Source organism: Gymnodraco acuticeps, unplaced genomic scaffold (assembly GCF_902827175.1).
Source record: "Gymnodraco acuticeps unplaced genomic scaffold, fGymAcu1.1, whole genome shotgun sequence".
Lineage (NCBI taxonomy): Eukaryota > Metazoa > Chordata > Actinopteri > Perciformes > Bathydraconidae > Gymnodraco > Gymnodraco acuticeps.
Window position 1 is genome coordinate 2,254,178 of NW_022990699.1, and position 14,746 is coordinate 2,268,923.

At 40.8% G+C, this 14,746-nt stretch overlaps 1 protein-coding gene across 1 annotated transcript in view; it reads left to right on the plus strand.

The window, feature by feature from the left end:
• The window catches only part of LOC117555881 (dedicator of cytokinesis protein 2-like), a 104,262-nt gene that overhangs the window by 26,149 nt on the left and 63,367 nt on the right, over positions 1-14,746 (plus strand). The window contains exons 22-24 of the mRNA XM_034230906.1: positions 562-670; positions 1,051-1,121; positions 2,989-3,119. Of these exons, the coding sequence (XP_034086797.1) occupies positions 562-670; positions 1,051-1,121; positions 2,989-3,119 (311 nt within the window). The remainder of the gene's footprint in view (positions 1-561; positions 671-1,050; positions 1,122-2,988; positions 3,120-14,746) is intronic.

The following is a 14,746-nucleotide window of genomic DNA, read 5'->3' on the forward strand; positions in this document are numbered from 1 at the left end:
GAATATATTTTAAACCATATTATTAAAGAAAGAAGCGAGGACCTGCAACCAATTCAGTTGACTCCCAATTTCTATAAAAACACATAATCTAGGAGTAATTTCCCTGTTGCTAGATAACTCTGAGACTGACAGAGAAAACTAGCTCTGGCTTGACAAGGAATCTTGAAAAAAAGTGAAACTGTAAGTTCATCAAACTTAAATGTTTCATATTTTAGTTATTCATTTGCTGACTAGTTTGTGCGTTACACTCAATATTTTTTACATAATGTTGATCAAACATTTTTTAAATAAGGCTGTTTTTGCCTTCATCTATATTCAACTTGAGTTTATTGCCAGCCATCTTTGTTTTTACACTTTGTGTCTTATTTTCTCTCCCCACCTTCCCACCTCAATGATTATCCACCTCCCTGTTGTTTTCTCTCATCTTTCAGCTCCTACCTCCATCCTTTCCTCCATTCCCCTTTCTAATCGTGTCTTGTTTTCTAATGTTTGCCTCATTCATCAGAAAATCATTCAGTTTTTCCTGTTGCATTTCCATTGATGTCCTCCTCCTCCTCCTAGGCTGTACGAGGGGAAGGAGCAGGCGGAGTTTGAGGAGTCGCTGAGGAGGCTCTTTGAATCCATCAACAGCCTGATGAGGACAGACTACACCACCACTCTGCTGCTCAGGGTAATCATACGTCTTGACCTTGAACCCCATTCTTCATCACCCAGCTCTCATTCTTACCTTTTTTCATCCTTATGCTCTATTTTATTAATTTTTTTACATGTACCTGTCTGGTTCTGATTTATCTTCTTCCTCCTCAATCCCAGACTTCTCTAATGCGATCACTATTCTGCTGCTTAAAGACATACAAACAGATCGAGTCACAGAAAGTTAAGCAGAAGAACTAGTGGCCCTGTAAAACATAAAATAGATATTTTCTCAAACTTCTGATCAGAGGTTATTTGATGGCAAAGTCACCTTCTGTTCACCAACATCTTCCACAGGATTTCAAGACAGCTTTTTAACAGTGTTTACTTGTCCTGTGTGTGTGTGTGTTTCATCAGGTTGCTGCTCTGAAGTACCTGCCAACAGTCCTGCATGATGTTGAGAAAGTGTTTGATGCCAAACTTCTCAGGTAAGCTTGCCTTTAAACACACACACCACACACACACACACACACACACACACACACACACACACACACACACACACACACACACACACACACCACACACACACACACACACACACACACACACACACACACACACACACACACACACACACACACCAGCTCCTTATCTTTGGTCTCATTCAGTGACACTGACAGGGGATATAGGGGAGCTTTCAGTTCAGCTGAGGTTTTAGTCTTGGCTTTCTTCAGTGACCCCCATCCTTCTGTCCCACACCTTCCAACCTCCTCCTTATGCCCCTGAGTGAATTGACAATTGCAGTGAAACCATCAAACAAAACCCATTTGAACCTCTTCTCTCAGGTTCTCATCCTCCTAAAGAGCTAAATGACTTGGAATGGCTAGTTGAACCTCTGTTTGACCCCGAATCAGTGTATATACCTCAGCAGTTTTTCAGGCACTCTGTTTGTCCTCTAGCAATTCCACAACCTAACAATGATCCATTCTCTTGGTATGACCTTTTTACCTTAGCAAAATATGTTAATTGATGTTTTCCTACCAGCAATGTTCCATTTTAAACACCCTTATCCTCACAGTTGTGCTTTTCACCTTTCTGTGACCCGTGTGCCTTTGTGTGTTTGGGGATTATCCACATCTGCCAACTTAAGTCCCTGTAGTGGCTCGATGTCAACACAGTGTCACGAAGGTGCTACCTAACACCTGCCACACAGACCATAACTCGCAAATACACCGGTAGAAAGGTGATGAAGGGCATAGAGTTTCAAAATCAGTGCATATATTCTCACTTTCTGTCTTTCAATTTCTCTTTTTCTCTTCCACACACTCATGCCTCCCGTCTTCTGCGTTTCTTTACCCACATGCACAAATATACCGAGCCATCTACACTTGAAAGTAAGGTCCCCATTGCATTCCTGATCAGAATGGCCTCAGGCAGAGTTTCCAAAAGCAAGCTGTGTGAATTACAATCAGTGCAAATCAAAGCCTTGTCTCAGCTTCGGTATAGTCACATTCCTGCACCTTGTAAACTCACCTATGGTGTGATCCGCCGAGCCTACAAACACAGACATTGTCAGCTATGCCTGTGTTTTGTTTGCTCTAGTTGTCCTTTGTTTGTCCATGTGGGAATATGCTGACATTTTGGGTTTTAATTACATTCTACTCAGATGATTACTGGGCCTGATAAGTCAGCCTCTGGGCCCAGCCTGTCCTCCTGCCAGCTTATGCACACCAAAAGTTAAACAAACCTTTTGTGTTTGTTAGTGGGGGTTGTGCATTTCATTTTTAATATCATCAGTGACAGTGCTGTTGCAGCCTGTATGCCATCAGTTAAGTAGACAGAAACAAAGTGAGATACAAACATGTAGACACAGGGTTTGCCATGCTGTGAGTATTCAATCTTTCTAAGTGGCATCGGGGCTTGCAACCAGGCTGTTTAATTATTCTAAAATTGAATTTCGGTGGCGTAGGGTGATTCAAACCTGTGTCTTCATTAAAGCCTGTATAGGCTGTGGCTCATTTGTTTTCATGCGGCATACACTGCTTTACCCATGTCTATGCTGCGCTGTGCTTTCAGTGGTTGCATATTTTATGACCTTAAAGAAGAAATGTTTAAAGCTTAAGTTACTGAGGCGTGGTTCCTTCTTTGATCTTTGAATCAATTCCAAGGTGGGAGAAAAGGAATGAGGAGATTATGTTCAAAACTAAAAAATACTGCAATAATCTGTGGAAAAATATATAAATATGATAAATATATAAATGATTTATTGTGCTCATTTTCAAGAAAACAAGCCTGTTCGTATAATGATCTTGCTGATTATTTATTCCACTGCCTATTGCTTTCTCTTTTCAGTGAGTTGCTGCATGACTTTTATTCCTGCATCCCCCCTGAGGTACTCCATGAACAGAAGGTGAACTCACTCCAGAAACAGAAGGTGGCCTCCATGACTGAAATCGTCAGCAGCAAACTCTTCCAGAGACAAGGTGTGTCATTTATTTTGTCTGTCATAGGCCTCAGCATTGAGCTGCTAACCAATAGCCGACTTAACGGCTGTGGGGAGAACCAATCACAGATGTGCCCAGTTCTGAACAAATACCACCGCAGTCTGTGTGAAATCCTACAGAGCATTAGTTGCTTCTCACTTAAAGGTTGAGATCGCATTAAAAGGTCTAATATACAGTGAGTAATTCCCGCCCAGCAACAGGACTGTACAGACAGCTGTACCCACTGTACTTTATGATCAGGAAGGATGTCCTTTACTTAAAAGGCTTTATCTTGATACAGCACAGTGGATAAAAGTGTGGTGCTAATACGGCATGGGTAATGTTCCATTCCCTGTAGGGCAATCCAGTAAAGCACTCTGGGTAAAAGCATCTGCCACATGGTGAAAGGACAAACTGTTGTTTATTCATGTATGCTTTATTTTCTTTCCTGCACCATACACACACATTCAAGTCAATTTCATTAATATAGGAATGACATGGCAACCTATAATCTCCAAGGAAGCAGACGATATGGAGGATGACACTCCCAAATACTTAAATAAGGAACAATGAAGGATTTTTAACATGAATTCAACTAAAGTCTTTTGAATCCTTGATATTTGCTTGATTTACTCTAAGAAAAAAGAAGGGTAAACCTACTTTAACATTAACAGTTGCTTCAGCTTGCATTCACCTTAATACTACATGGATATCTGTGTTTATTTGTCAAAACAGTATTTTTGTCAGTGGCTATTTTTTATTGAGGAAAAAAAAAAAACAGTTTGGATATTCGATGCTGTAACAAACGATTTGAATGCTGCTATGTTTATCTCCACTGTCATTACAATCAGCTCGATGTACCCCGGTCAGATACCATATTATTACAATCAGCATAAGTGGCACCGATTAATGTTCTGGTAAAGGTCAATTCAAGTCAGCAGGCTGGAATAACATGGACCTAACCAGTAAACATTTGTAGTCTGAAGCAGTGTCTGTTGTCTTTTGTCCTTGTGGTGTTGACATTCCCTATCCGCCCAGACTGAAAACATCCATGAACATTATTGCAAGCAGAAAATGAATACATGGTGTACGCCTTATTAGTTGTTGCCAGTGAATATAAATAAAGATGAGTGTTATCCATATTAATGTCAAAGGTAATACCTGCAGTTTGCCAAAGGAGAAGAAGTAATAACACCTAATGTGTGAGGCAGATAAGCAGAAAGTGTTTTCAGAGCGCAGCAGTGTCATAGTCATTAATGTGTCAATGTTCAAACCATGCCTATTGTTTGATTTCCCTAGATTTGGTGTAATTGCCAGAGACACATGTTTTTGTATGTATCGGGCTATTAAAGTACACTACACATTAAGGATCACACACTCTGCACCAAGTTCACCCCCTACTACGGTTCAGCCCTATTATGTCAGTCTAATTGGCTTGTAGTGGGCTGATAAGTGGTAGTTTCCCCTGCAGAGGACCACACAGTGATGAATAGAGTGGGCAAATGTTGTGCTACTGTATAAAACCGAGTCGATAAGGGGGACCATCATCGGGCCTCTGCAGTGGAAGAATTGGAAAAAGGCTGTGAGTGATTGTGGTACACCAAATTTGGTTTCAGACAGAAATGGGTCTGAATGAGATGGGATGCATGCTGGGCTGTTGGGGAGAGATTAAGTTACATCATGGATAGTGCAGGTTGTGTATGAGAATGCATCCATGCGCACATGGGGCAAAGACATTTGCATGTATCTGTTTCAGAGTGACTGATGACACCATGTCTCGGTGTGGGTGTATTTGTGCATTTCAGTATTTGTGCAGCGGTGCATGCTAAATGAGCGTGGGCTCTGCCTTAAACGTTGTTCTTGCTCGGTGTAGCAGTGGGTCCGCTCATCAGTCAGCCGCTGCCAGCCGAGGCAGTGGCCGGTCCACGATACGGTCCTTTGGTATTGATCTTGGCTCCGATGATTGATTCCCAAAGGGCCTCAACGACAGCCTGGGCCCTCTGGCTCGCTGTCAACATTCTCTGAGTCACACTCGGTCATCAGGGAAGGAAGGCGAGAGGGAAGAAAGTAATGAAAGTGACAGGAGAGGGAGTGATGGGAACAACAGGTAGAAAAGAGATAAAGAGGTGTATACGGCATCATGCCAAAATGCTACAAATCAATTTAGGCAAACAAGGTCTCTGAATTATCAGCCAATATGTGAAACCAGATGGCTGACCTAAAACCAGAAACAAGGTATTCAGGAGATAGGAGAGAACCGGTGGTGGTACAGAAAGAAAACAAAATAGCTTGAGAGTAAACAAGTAAGAGTTTGTGAGAGATATACTGATGTTGTTTTGTTATAAAACAGTCCAGAAGTGATTAAAGTTTAAGGCCTGCTCACACGCAATCTATCAGCAAACAAGCTTGCTGTTGGTCCCAGCTCCCTCTCCCCCCCATCCTCCGGCACACTGCTTATTTATTCATTCGTTCTTTTATACATTGGTCTATTCCATCTCGATCCCTGCCTCACCAAATGAGGTCTGACGCTCAGTCTAATTGAGATGCATTTAAGCATTGGGATGCTCATCAGACGGCTTGTATGCAAGGATGCCATTCGTCCAGGAGGCTGAAATATGTAGCACAGCTAGATTATATATGTATCATGGCTAATGGCCCCGGGTGTCCTATCACTGCTCTGCAATACATATTTAATAACCATACCTGTCTGTTTGACTGTCTGTCGGAGAGGACCTGCCAAGCTCCGTCTCCAGGGGAAAATGTCAAGCCTTTGACAGTGTAGGAGATGTTAGATGATTGAAGGGGAGGGTGTGCGACTGTGCGTGGCAAGTGTCGAGAGATCACCTGCTAGCTAATGTTCGAGAGTGAGAATTTAAAAAACAGATAACAATTAAAACCAGTAAAAAATAAAAAAACATCTCAGTAGTAATTTGATTATAAAAGTACCAACTGCAATGCAACCTATCTGTATTTTAATCATACCTTGATATTTAATGTATTTTTTACTCACTATGAAGTGCATAATGAGCAGCACATTCGCATTAGCTCCAGTTATTCCGTCACATACTGTTATTGTTAGATTTTCTTAAGTGCCGTCATTGCAAGAGGGCATCTTCTTACAGCAGAAAACACAACATGTGGTTGTGTAGGGAATTTAATCAGAATGGGGATTGGTTTAAATTATTCCTTTTTTTAAATATTTTGGTAAAAATATGCGGATCCAGAAAGTATGGTAACTACCATGTATTACTTGGTGTTACTCACTAGGAGAGCAGTCTCTATTTTTGCAATGAAGTCCTGTCACACTGTAGTCACATGTGTTCACTTTCTCCAATCATATGGTGTGTGTGTATGTGTGTGTGTGTGTGTGTGTGTGTGTGTGTGTGTGTGTGTGTGTGTGTGTGTGTGTGTGTGTGTGTGTGTGTGTGTGTGTGTGTGTGTGTTTGTGTGTGTGTGTGTGTGTCCAATGTGCAGATTTTGCCTGTTCATGTGCCCCTCATGTCCAATTGCATCCTTTGGCCGTGATTGAAGGGATTCTATTTTTTTCCAATGCTCAAAAATATGCTGGATTAAAGCTATTAAAGCAAATACTGTTTACACACGCACATATGCAGACACAGGCACAGATACACATGTGCATCTTGTGGGGGGTTAATCTGGTTTTGAGACAACATTACATTTACGATGCGCATTATGGCTCATTTTAGGCAAATTATAATGCAATCACTAACAGATTGAGAGCATTAACACTGATAAATGGGGGGGAAAGAATGAGAGCAAAAAGCAGAAGGACAGTGGGAGGAAAATGGCATTTTACTTTCCAAAATCAGGCCAAATCCCTGCTTCCATCTAATAACCCTCTGCATTTTTTCAGCCAGACAGCCATTCCACCTCCTCCATCTGTACAGCTGGAGGGAAGACAGCAGTCATGTCACCTGTCTTGTAGAACAGATGAAACATAAACCACATTTGTTTTGGTGTGATGAATTGTTTGTGCTAAGTGTGTCTGTAACATAACATGATACTAAAACCATAAAACTGAACATCAGAGAAGCTGCATTCTGCCATCTCTACTGTAAACATTTTATTTAAATGCATTATTCACATCAAGCCATATAAACAGCAGCAACCCCATTACTTAAGTGTTAGTGCTTTACTGCCGCACATCATACAATACTGTTGACATTGTTCCCACCCATGTCTATATTTCCCCTGCTGTGATTACTTAACAGATGCATGTCAGGGCTTGATGAATATGGATGACTGATGTGCTGTACAGATATTATCGTCAGGATTTAATCAGTGTTGAGTGATCTTGGTTGTTCCCGCATTCTCTACCAATCAGCATTATTGACAGGTCACTTTAAGCCTGATATATAATGATACTGAGCGGGGTTTTCTACATCTGGCCCGTAAGACAGCTTAAGATATTACCCTGTAACCAAGTGGGATCTGGCTATGAATGTAATGTATTTATGTCGTCTAAAGTAAGATTAGGCTGTGTTGGTATTCTAACATACTTTTAAAAGCAGATGTAAAACGCCAGTGTATTTAATAGTGTGAATACGCTATGTTATATATGTGAGTGTTACACTGAGTGTAAGCAACTATTTGCATGCACCACCAGAGCCTCTTATTGTTAAATATTTCTCCAAGCCTTTCTCAAAGCAGCTGGTTGAGATGTCATTTCAAAGCTGTCAGCTTTACTGCTGCTCAGGGTGTGTGATTGTAACAGGTTGCTTGGTGGTCCAGTAAGCCCCCATGTGCCCATATGCTGTATCCTTAGTTATATGGACATATTAAGAGACAGATATGTGAATCGTAAAACTCATAATAGTCATTGGCTGCTGTGCCCCCCCTCCCCCAGGCTGTTAAAAGTGTTTTTATTTGTTCTCCTCCCTACAGTATCTTTGTTTACTGCATACCTCCTATATTTTCTCAGTTCTCTTCTCCTTTCTCCTCTCTTAGATCCTACTGAGTCTTGCTTTCATATATTATTTTAACAACATTGGCTTTTGTTGCATCATATTAAGATTCATGTCACGCTGTACTCTTTCAAGATCTCAAACACCCAGCAAAAACTGCCTGCAACACCTGTCAGAAGATTTTGAAAGTAAACTGGTTTTAAAAGTGGGCTTTGTGTCCATCGAGTGTTCAACAGCAGAGGAGTCATCTGTCACAAATTATTTTAAAACTTTTGTTTAACAGAATGACCCAAAGTAGCTGAGCTAATTGTAAAAGCTTGACGGTTTAAAAGAGTTAATAAGAGATAGAGAGTCAGTGTGTGTCATTCATTAGGGGTCTGCAGAGCCTGCAGAAGAACTAAAAGAAGGATGGATGAGACTAATGGAGCAAAGTGAATGGAGTTTAATCATTTTGGGAAATGCCTCTGTCTCCCAGTCTACCTCTGTCTCATTTATATTCTGTTCCATGCTTGTGTCTCTGAGTTAATCTCAATGGAAACTGAATGCAGACAATGACAGTAGAGGGACACCACGGTCTGTGCATCAGCACACCTGCCCAGTCATTTATTTGGTACGGATGTGATTGGTTAAATGTTAACCAGAGACATCAACAACCTGACAGAACATGGTAACGCGTGTGTTTGAATGGTAACGTGACAATGTGTGTTTCCATGGTAATGGGTGTGTTTGCATGGTAATGGGAATATTGTGTGTTGTCATGGTAAGGGTTGTCTTGTCATGGTAACACGGTGGGGTGTGCTGTCAAGGTAACGTAACACAGTATGCAGCCTCTACGTTCCCGTTGCGTTACTGTTAACTCAGAAGTTATAATTCAGATATCAGTATTCACTTAGAACACATGATCCACATGAAATTAAACAGCACCACTTGGTTCACAATGCTGAAAAACTATGATGCAGAATTAAAAAAACGTCATCAGATATAGGCTCAACAGTAGGCTGCAACACCATGATATGTCCCTCTGAGAATTAGCCTGTCCACCAGTCAAAGCAGGGACATTGTTGACCATAAGGCATTCATCTACTATTGATCAGCCCCCCGCTTGGATTCCATCAGAAACGCTGTAGCAACCGATGTTTGCAAGAGACTAATTGGTCAATCAATGAAATATTCATATGGGAGAGGGAGCAGGGGAGGAAAGCAGAGATGAGATGTGGCAATTAGCGGGTGAGTCATAGACAGTGACTAAGACAGGTGGAAAGAAAGAAAAAAGATCATTTGCACGCTGTTTGAAACACAGGGGAAATTAATTGAAAGCTGTATCTAGAAGAATCACTCAGGGGATTATCTGATCAGTATCAGCAATATCATACTGAAGAAAAAATAATCGTGCTCGAGACGCCGCCCTTTACTGTGATTGTGTTTTCTTTGGTTCTGCTGACAGTGTATTGTGCCAGGTCTCATCAGCATCATAGCAGGGAGAGCATTCATTCACGCAGTCAAGATTATTTTATGCATTTCTATGAAAAGAGTCATCCCACTAAAACATTTAAATACGTCTATTTTGCACAACAGCATATCAAACAAGCTATACAAAAAAGAAAGACATGTAAACAGACAAGCACAAACCTTAATGCTAACAGAGAAATAAGTGCTTTCTATTTCAAAAGGGGTGTAAAAATGGATCAAGGAAAAAAAGTTAGGAGGGAGGGAGACAAATGAAGAATGGAGGCAGAGTGGATGAGAGGAGACACCCACTGTGACACGGAGAGATGAGAAACATGCTGAGAGAGACATTTAGTCATAACCGAGCGGGAAGACGGTTGGCTTGGTCCCAGCCCCCTCTCAACTCAAAAGATGTACTTGTCGTTGTGCCTCCATACCCCCTCATTATCATTTTTTCTATCACTCCGCCTTGCCGAAAGCAAGGGATGACAACTAAAGGAAGGGAAGAGAGAGGGATGGAGATACGAGGAAGAGAACAGTGATTTACATGCCTCTTAGAAACTGAGATTGCATCTCATTATCATTATTGTGTTTGCCTGTTAAATGAAAAAATAGAGCAAAGAAGAGATGAGCTGGCTGCTGAGCCATCAAAGCTGTTCTCTGTGTTGTGGCCTGCCAGCACGGATGGTTGTCTGTTCTCATAAACTTGGTAACCCAAACACATAACCACACGCTCACACAGGCACAGAGACATTCCAACTCACACATCAAATATCAGTGAAGCTCCAAATCAGACACAACAAGGACAATTCACACTTGGACACACAGAGACACATTGCTTTTATTAGTCAAAGGCTGAGATTACGGCTAGAATAAAAATAAATTTCAATTGAATATAGATGAGCACTTGAAGCTCTGTTGGTACGCGCTCTGAATATGTTGTGTGTTGTGCGTCAGCACCTGTGCAGATGAGGAAAAGTTGAAAAGCATCCCAATGTTAGACCCAAGATATTGATTTCCATTTGCCCATCAGCGCCTGTTGGGCAAAGCTTTCTTCCCTAACATGGCTGAATTGATTTGCTGCACTGTTACACCGCAGGATAAAACGCATAACGCAACTAAATCACACAGGCAAGTGGAACATAGAAACACAGGTGTGAATGGGAAAGGGAAAAATACACCTTTGCCATGAAAAAATTGCTTGAAAATGTTATTATTTGTTACATGTTGCATATCAAACCTCTTCAAATGTGACTAAAAGGTAACAACTGAACTGTATCCATCAAATGCCTTTCTCTGGTGCCTTTTGCAAGGTTCCTAAAATTCTTCTTCTCCCCAGCCACTACCCCTCCTCTCATCCTTATTTGAGCCGCTCGGGCAGAGTCTCTTTTTAGGCTGCTTTGTTACAAAGCTGCCACTAGCAAGCTCCACCAAACAGACCTTGGCAAAAATGGTTTACGGTTATAGGATTAGGTCCATGACCGGGGTTAGACTCTGCCAATCCTAGTGAAGGATGCCGATTTGTTTTGAGGTTTATGGTGAAAGCCTTTCACAGAAAATTAGGGCTGTTGCGATTTACCGTGATATTTAAATATCTTAATATTATTTAATGTCAGTAATAAATGCTTGATAGTATGTGAACAAATATTATAATAATATCTTACCATTTTCACTTCCCCAGTGCCCCCCCCCCCATGTGTGAGTGAATGAGTGTTTTTAATTGCTGACAAAACATACAGTAAACAAACTTAATTTCACTCATAGCATCATTCTTCTTTTTACATTGTCTATAGATGTCAGATTTATTTTTAGTATTGTAATTTATTTTACCAGTTATTATCCTGATGTAAAATAATATTGTGACAACCCTACCTGAAATGCTAAATTGCTGAGTTTTGATTGACAGATCTGAAAAACAGGGAATGGCAATCAAGAGGAAAGCTGTGAAAAGACCCATGGTGGGATCTGCTGAGAGACAAAAACAAGATGAACAATTACAAACAAAAGATGGAGCTGAGAAGATGGAGATTATAATATGCATAGAGAATCAGGAAACTCAGGGAATATACACAGCAGATGATGAAAGAGAGACACACAAGAGGGAATAATCCACCAGGAGGAGGGAAAGGAGGATATGCTGGCAGACGCTGCAGATTGTAAGAAGAAACAACATTTGCAAGATTTTTGCATTTAAATACCCAATAGATCTGCCAAAACAGTCATTTTGTTATTTCAACAAATTACTGCGACAATGAAAGGTCCTCCAGCTCAAATAAGGGAAATTGTCTTCCCTGATAAACGACTCAGTCAAAAATGATAATACTTTTCAAGTTTGTTTTGACTCAGTTAAGAAAATCACTGAAATGACCTCCGGTGGCTTAAAGAGTCAAACAAACAGGAAGCCTCCATGTTTGTTTCGACCAATTTTGTTATCCGCTGTGGGGATGCATCATTTAATTTAAAGAAGAGAACTTCTTTTTGCATATCCCTTTGTTGGTTCAATCACTCACAGTTCTCCACAGAACTTGGAGTATGCAATCAGTGCTGCAGAGAAAGTGTTCCTGGAAATGGACCTCGTTTCAAATGCCCTCTTAAAGAATGACCTCGACCCTGGGACCTGCACACACCAACGTAGCTGCTGTTCTTACAAGACTGAAAGCCCAGAGGACCTCCTTGTAGTTCAAATAAGTCCCTGAGAGAGCTTCGGTTGAGGCTGAAGCAGAAGATATTAACATTCCTGATGTTATTCCAAGCCAGGCGAAGTGCAGAGAAATACCTGCAAAGTGAAAGGCACTGTTCCACATCGCTGACTGAAGAGTATCAGCCGCAGAGATGTATTACAAAGGCAGTCTGTACTTATATCATCGAATCAGTTCATATTCAGGAGCTCCAGAGACATGATGGGAAAGGGAATGTAGGTAAAATCAAAACAGACCATTCACACCTCATCAGATCCATCAAAGTAGGATGTTGGAGATGAGCGAGTTATAATGTATTTTTAAAAATACTTTTTCAGAGGTTTAAGAGGGGAAGCTGCTGCTGACTGAACTGAGGTGTTTTACGCTGCATAAGAAACTTCCCAGGAGAGCACAGGTTAAACAGAGTGTATTCGAAAAAGCGTGAGACTCTAGTTGTTTTTCCATCACTATTGAAATTGGTGAAAATATATAATCTTCCAGTGTCAGCACGCTCTGTAGAAAGTTAATGAGTCAAGCAGATGGTGTCACTGTTGGTAGACAATGAAAATGCAGAAGGTTCAAGTACATTGCATGAGTATGCCTGCTACCTGAATATTACCAAACATTTTCTTCATTCAGAAAATAATCACAATGAAACAGGACATAAGATTAAGTCTCAATAGTCTAGTTTTATTTATTCCTTATTTACTATCTCTTTTTCTTTCTCTGCCTCATTTTGTTTTACCCAGGCTTCACTCTTTGTGTTGCCCAAGAGGAGGAAGATACAAAGTGAGACTGATTATTCCTAACTCAAAACAAAAGATTATAACCCTAAAGAAATATAAACGCACGTTCTCTCTCGTCATTAAGTGTAAAACTAGCTAGCTAGATGCCCATCTAGCCTGTACAGTATGTGTGTACATTATATTAAATGTTACACTCCATTTGCAGTAATGTCAGGCCTGAGGCTTGAGTAAATGGGTTCTTCCATCGTCCTTGACATTTATATAGGGTCATTGTAAACATAGTAGACCTTGAAGCCTGCTATCATTGTTATATTTTCATCAAGCCTGGCTCCTGACACAGTAAAACAAAAAGCATGCGATGTTTCGTACAACAGGATACCATTTCAAACCAACCACCCCCTGCTATATACTCATGTTCGCTCCCCTGAACATGTTGTACCTATAAACACCAGCTGGCTTAGTTTCTTAGATCAATAGAAATAAAGAAACATGTGGCTTTGGGGTCATTTCAGCAGGGAATGAATTTGTACTCCGGTTTAGTGGTTCATCCAGCACCCAGAAGGCAGATGGATTAATTCTCGCACACACAACACTACTGCTATAAAACATAACCTATTGTTTTCTCTATCGGAAAGGACAAAAGATGATTTCTGTTGTGATGGATTAAACAGATTTTTAAGCACCATCTCTACAGCCACAGAACAGGAGCCCTCTGTCTTTTTCGGTTAAAGACACATCTTTGTTTCAGGTTTTACATTATACATAATGGTAATCTTTTGAATTGCGTGGCACTGAGATACTACTTATTTTTGTCTTCCACACTTATCGTGAATGTTGGATTTACTCTACCTGTCCAGCCCCCTCCTCTGCCTCCATTTTTCTGAGTCATGAGGGCTTTTAGCGACTCATGTATCTCCCCTTCACTGTCTCTCTTAACCCCCCTTTCCTGTGTGTGTGTGTGTGTGTGTGTGTGTGTGTGTGTGTGTGTGTGTGTGTGTGTGTGTGTGTGTGTGTGTGTGTGTGTGTGTGTGTGTGTGTGTGTGTGTGTGTGTGTGTGTGTGTGTGCGTGCGTGTGCGTGCGTGCGTGCGTGCGTGCGTGCGTGTGTGTGTGTGTGTGTTGTGATGAAGGTCCACTCAGCAGGCCTATAAGCTTGGCTCAGTAAATAATGGAACTAACGAGCATAAGCTCAAATGAGCTTTTAATGGGCTCTGTCTACCTGCGGCTACAAGAGAGGAATGGGTGGAGGAGGCTAGGGGGTAGAATGTTTAAAAAAGAATGAGACAAGAAAGGGAGAGGTCAAGGTAGACAAATGAAAAATATAAAGATCAGTTTTTAGCAATCACCGTTTCCTTACTTTGTACATTTGTAACTGCGTCGTTTTGGTATTGGCAATTGATTATTGATATCTGACCTTGAGATAAGTTACATTTGTTTAAATTTGGATATCCCATGCCAGGTATGCCATAAAACACAAATGAGCAACACTATGTGCACATTATTTAATCCTATTATTTGAATGCAAGCTACCAGCCTTTACCTTATTATTGAAATCGCAATAACTTTATAGAAGATGTATGACCCATTCAAAAAAGGGCACATATCATGTAACACTCACATTCAGTGTTTGTGGATACATGTATATACATGTTGGTTTCTGGAGTCATTTTTTAACCAACACACTGTACAATAAATCCAACCAGTCATATTTTGTGGGCTGCATTGATCAGAAATTGTGTTATGTTCCCACTTAAGTGTTCTCGACTTTGACGTAATGAAATGATATCATTTTTTGACGATGCTCCACTTGTGAGATACAGTTAACACAGAGGCT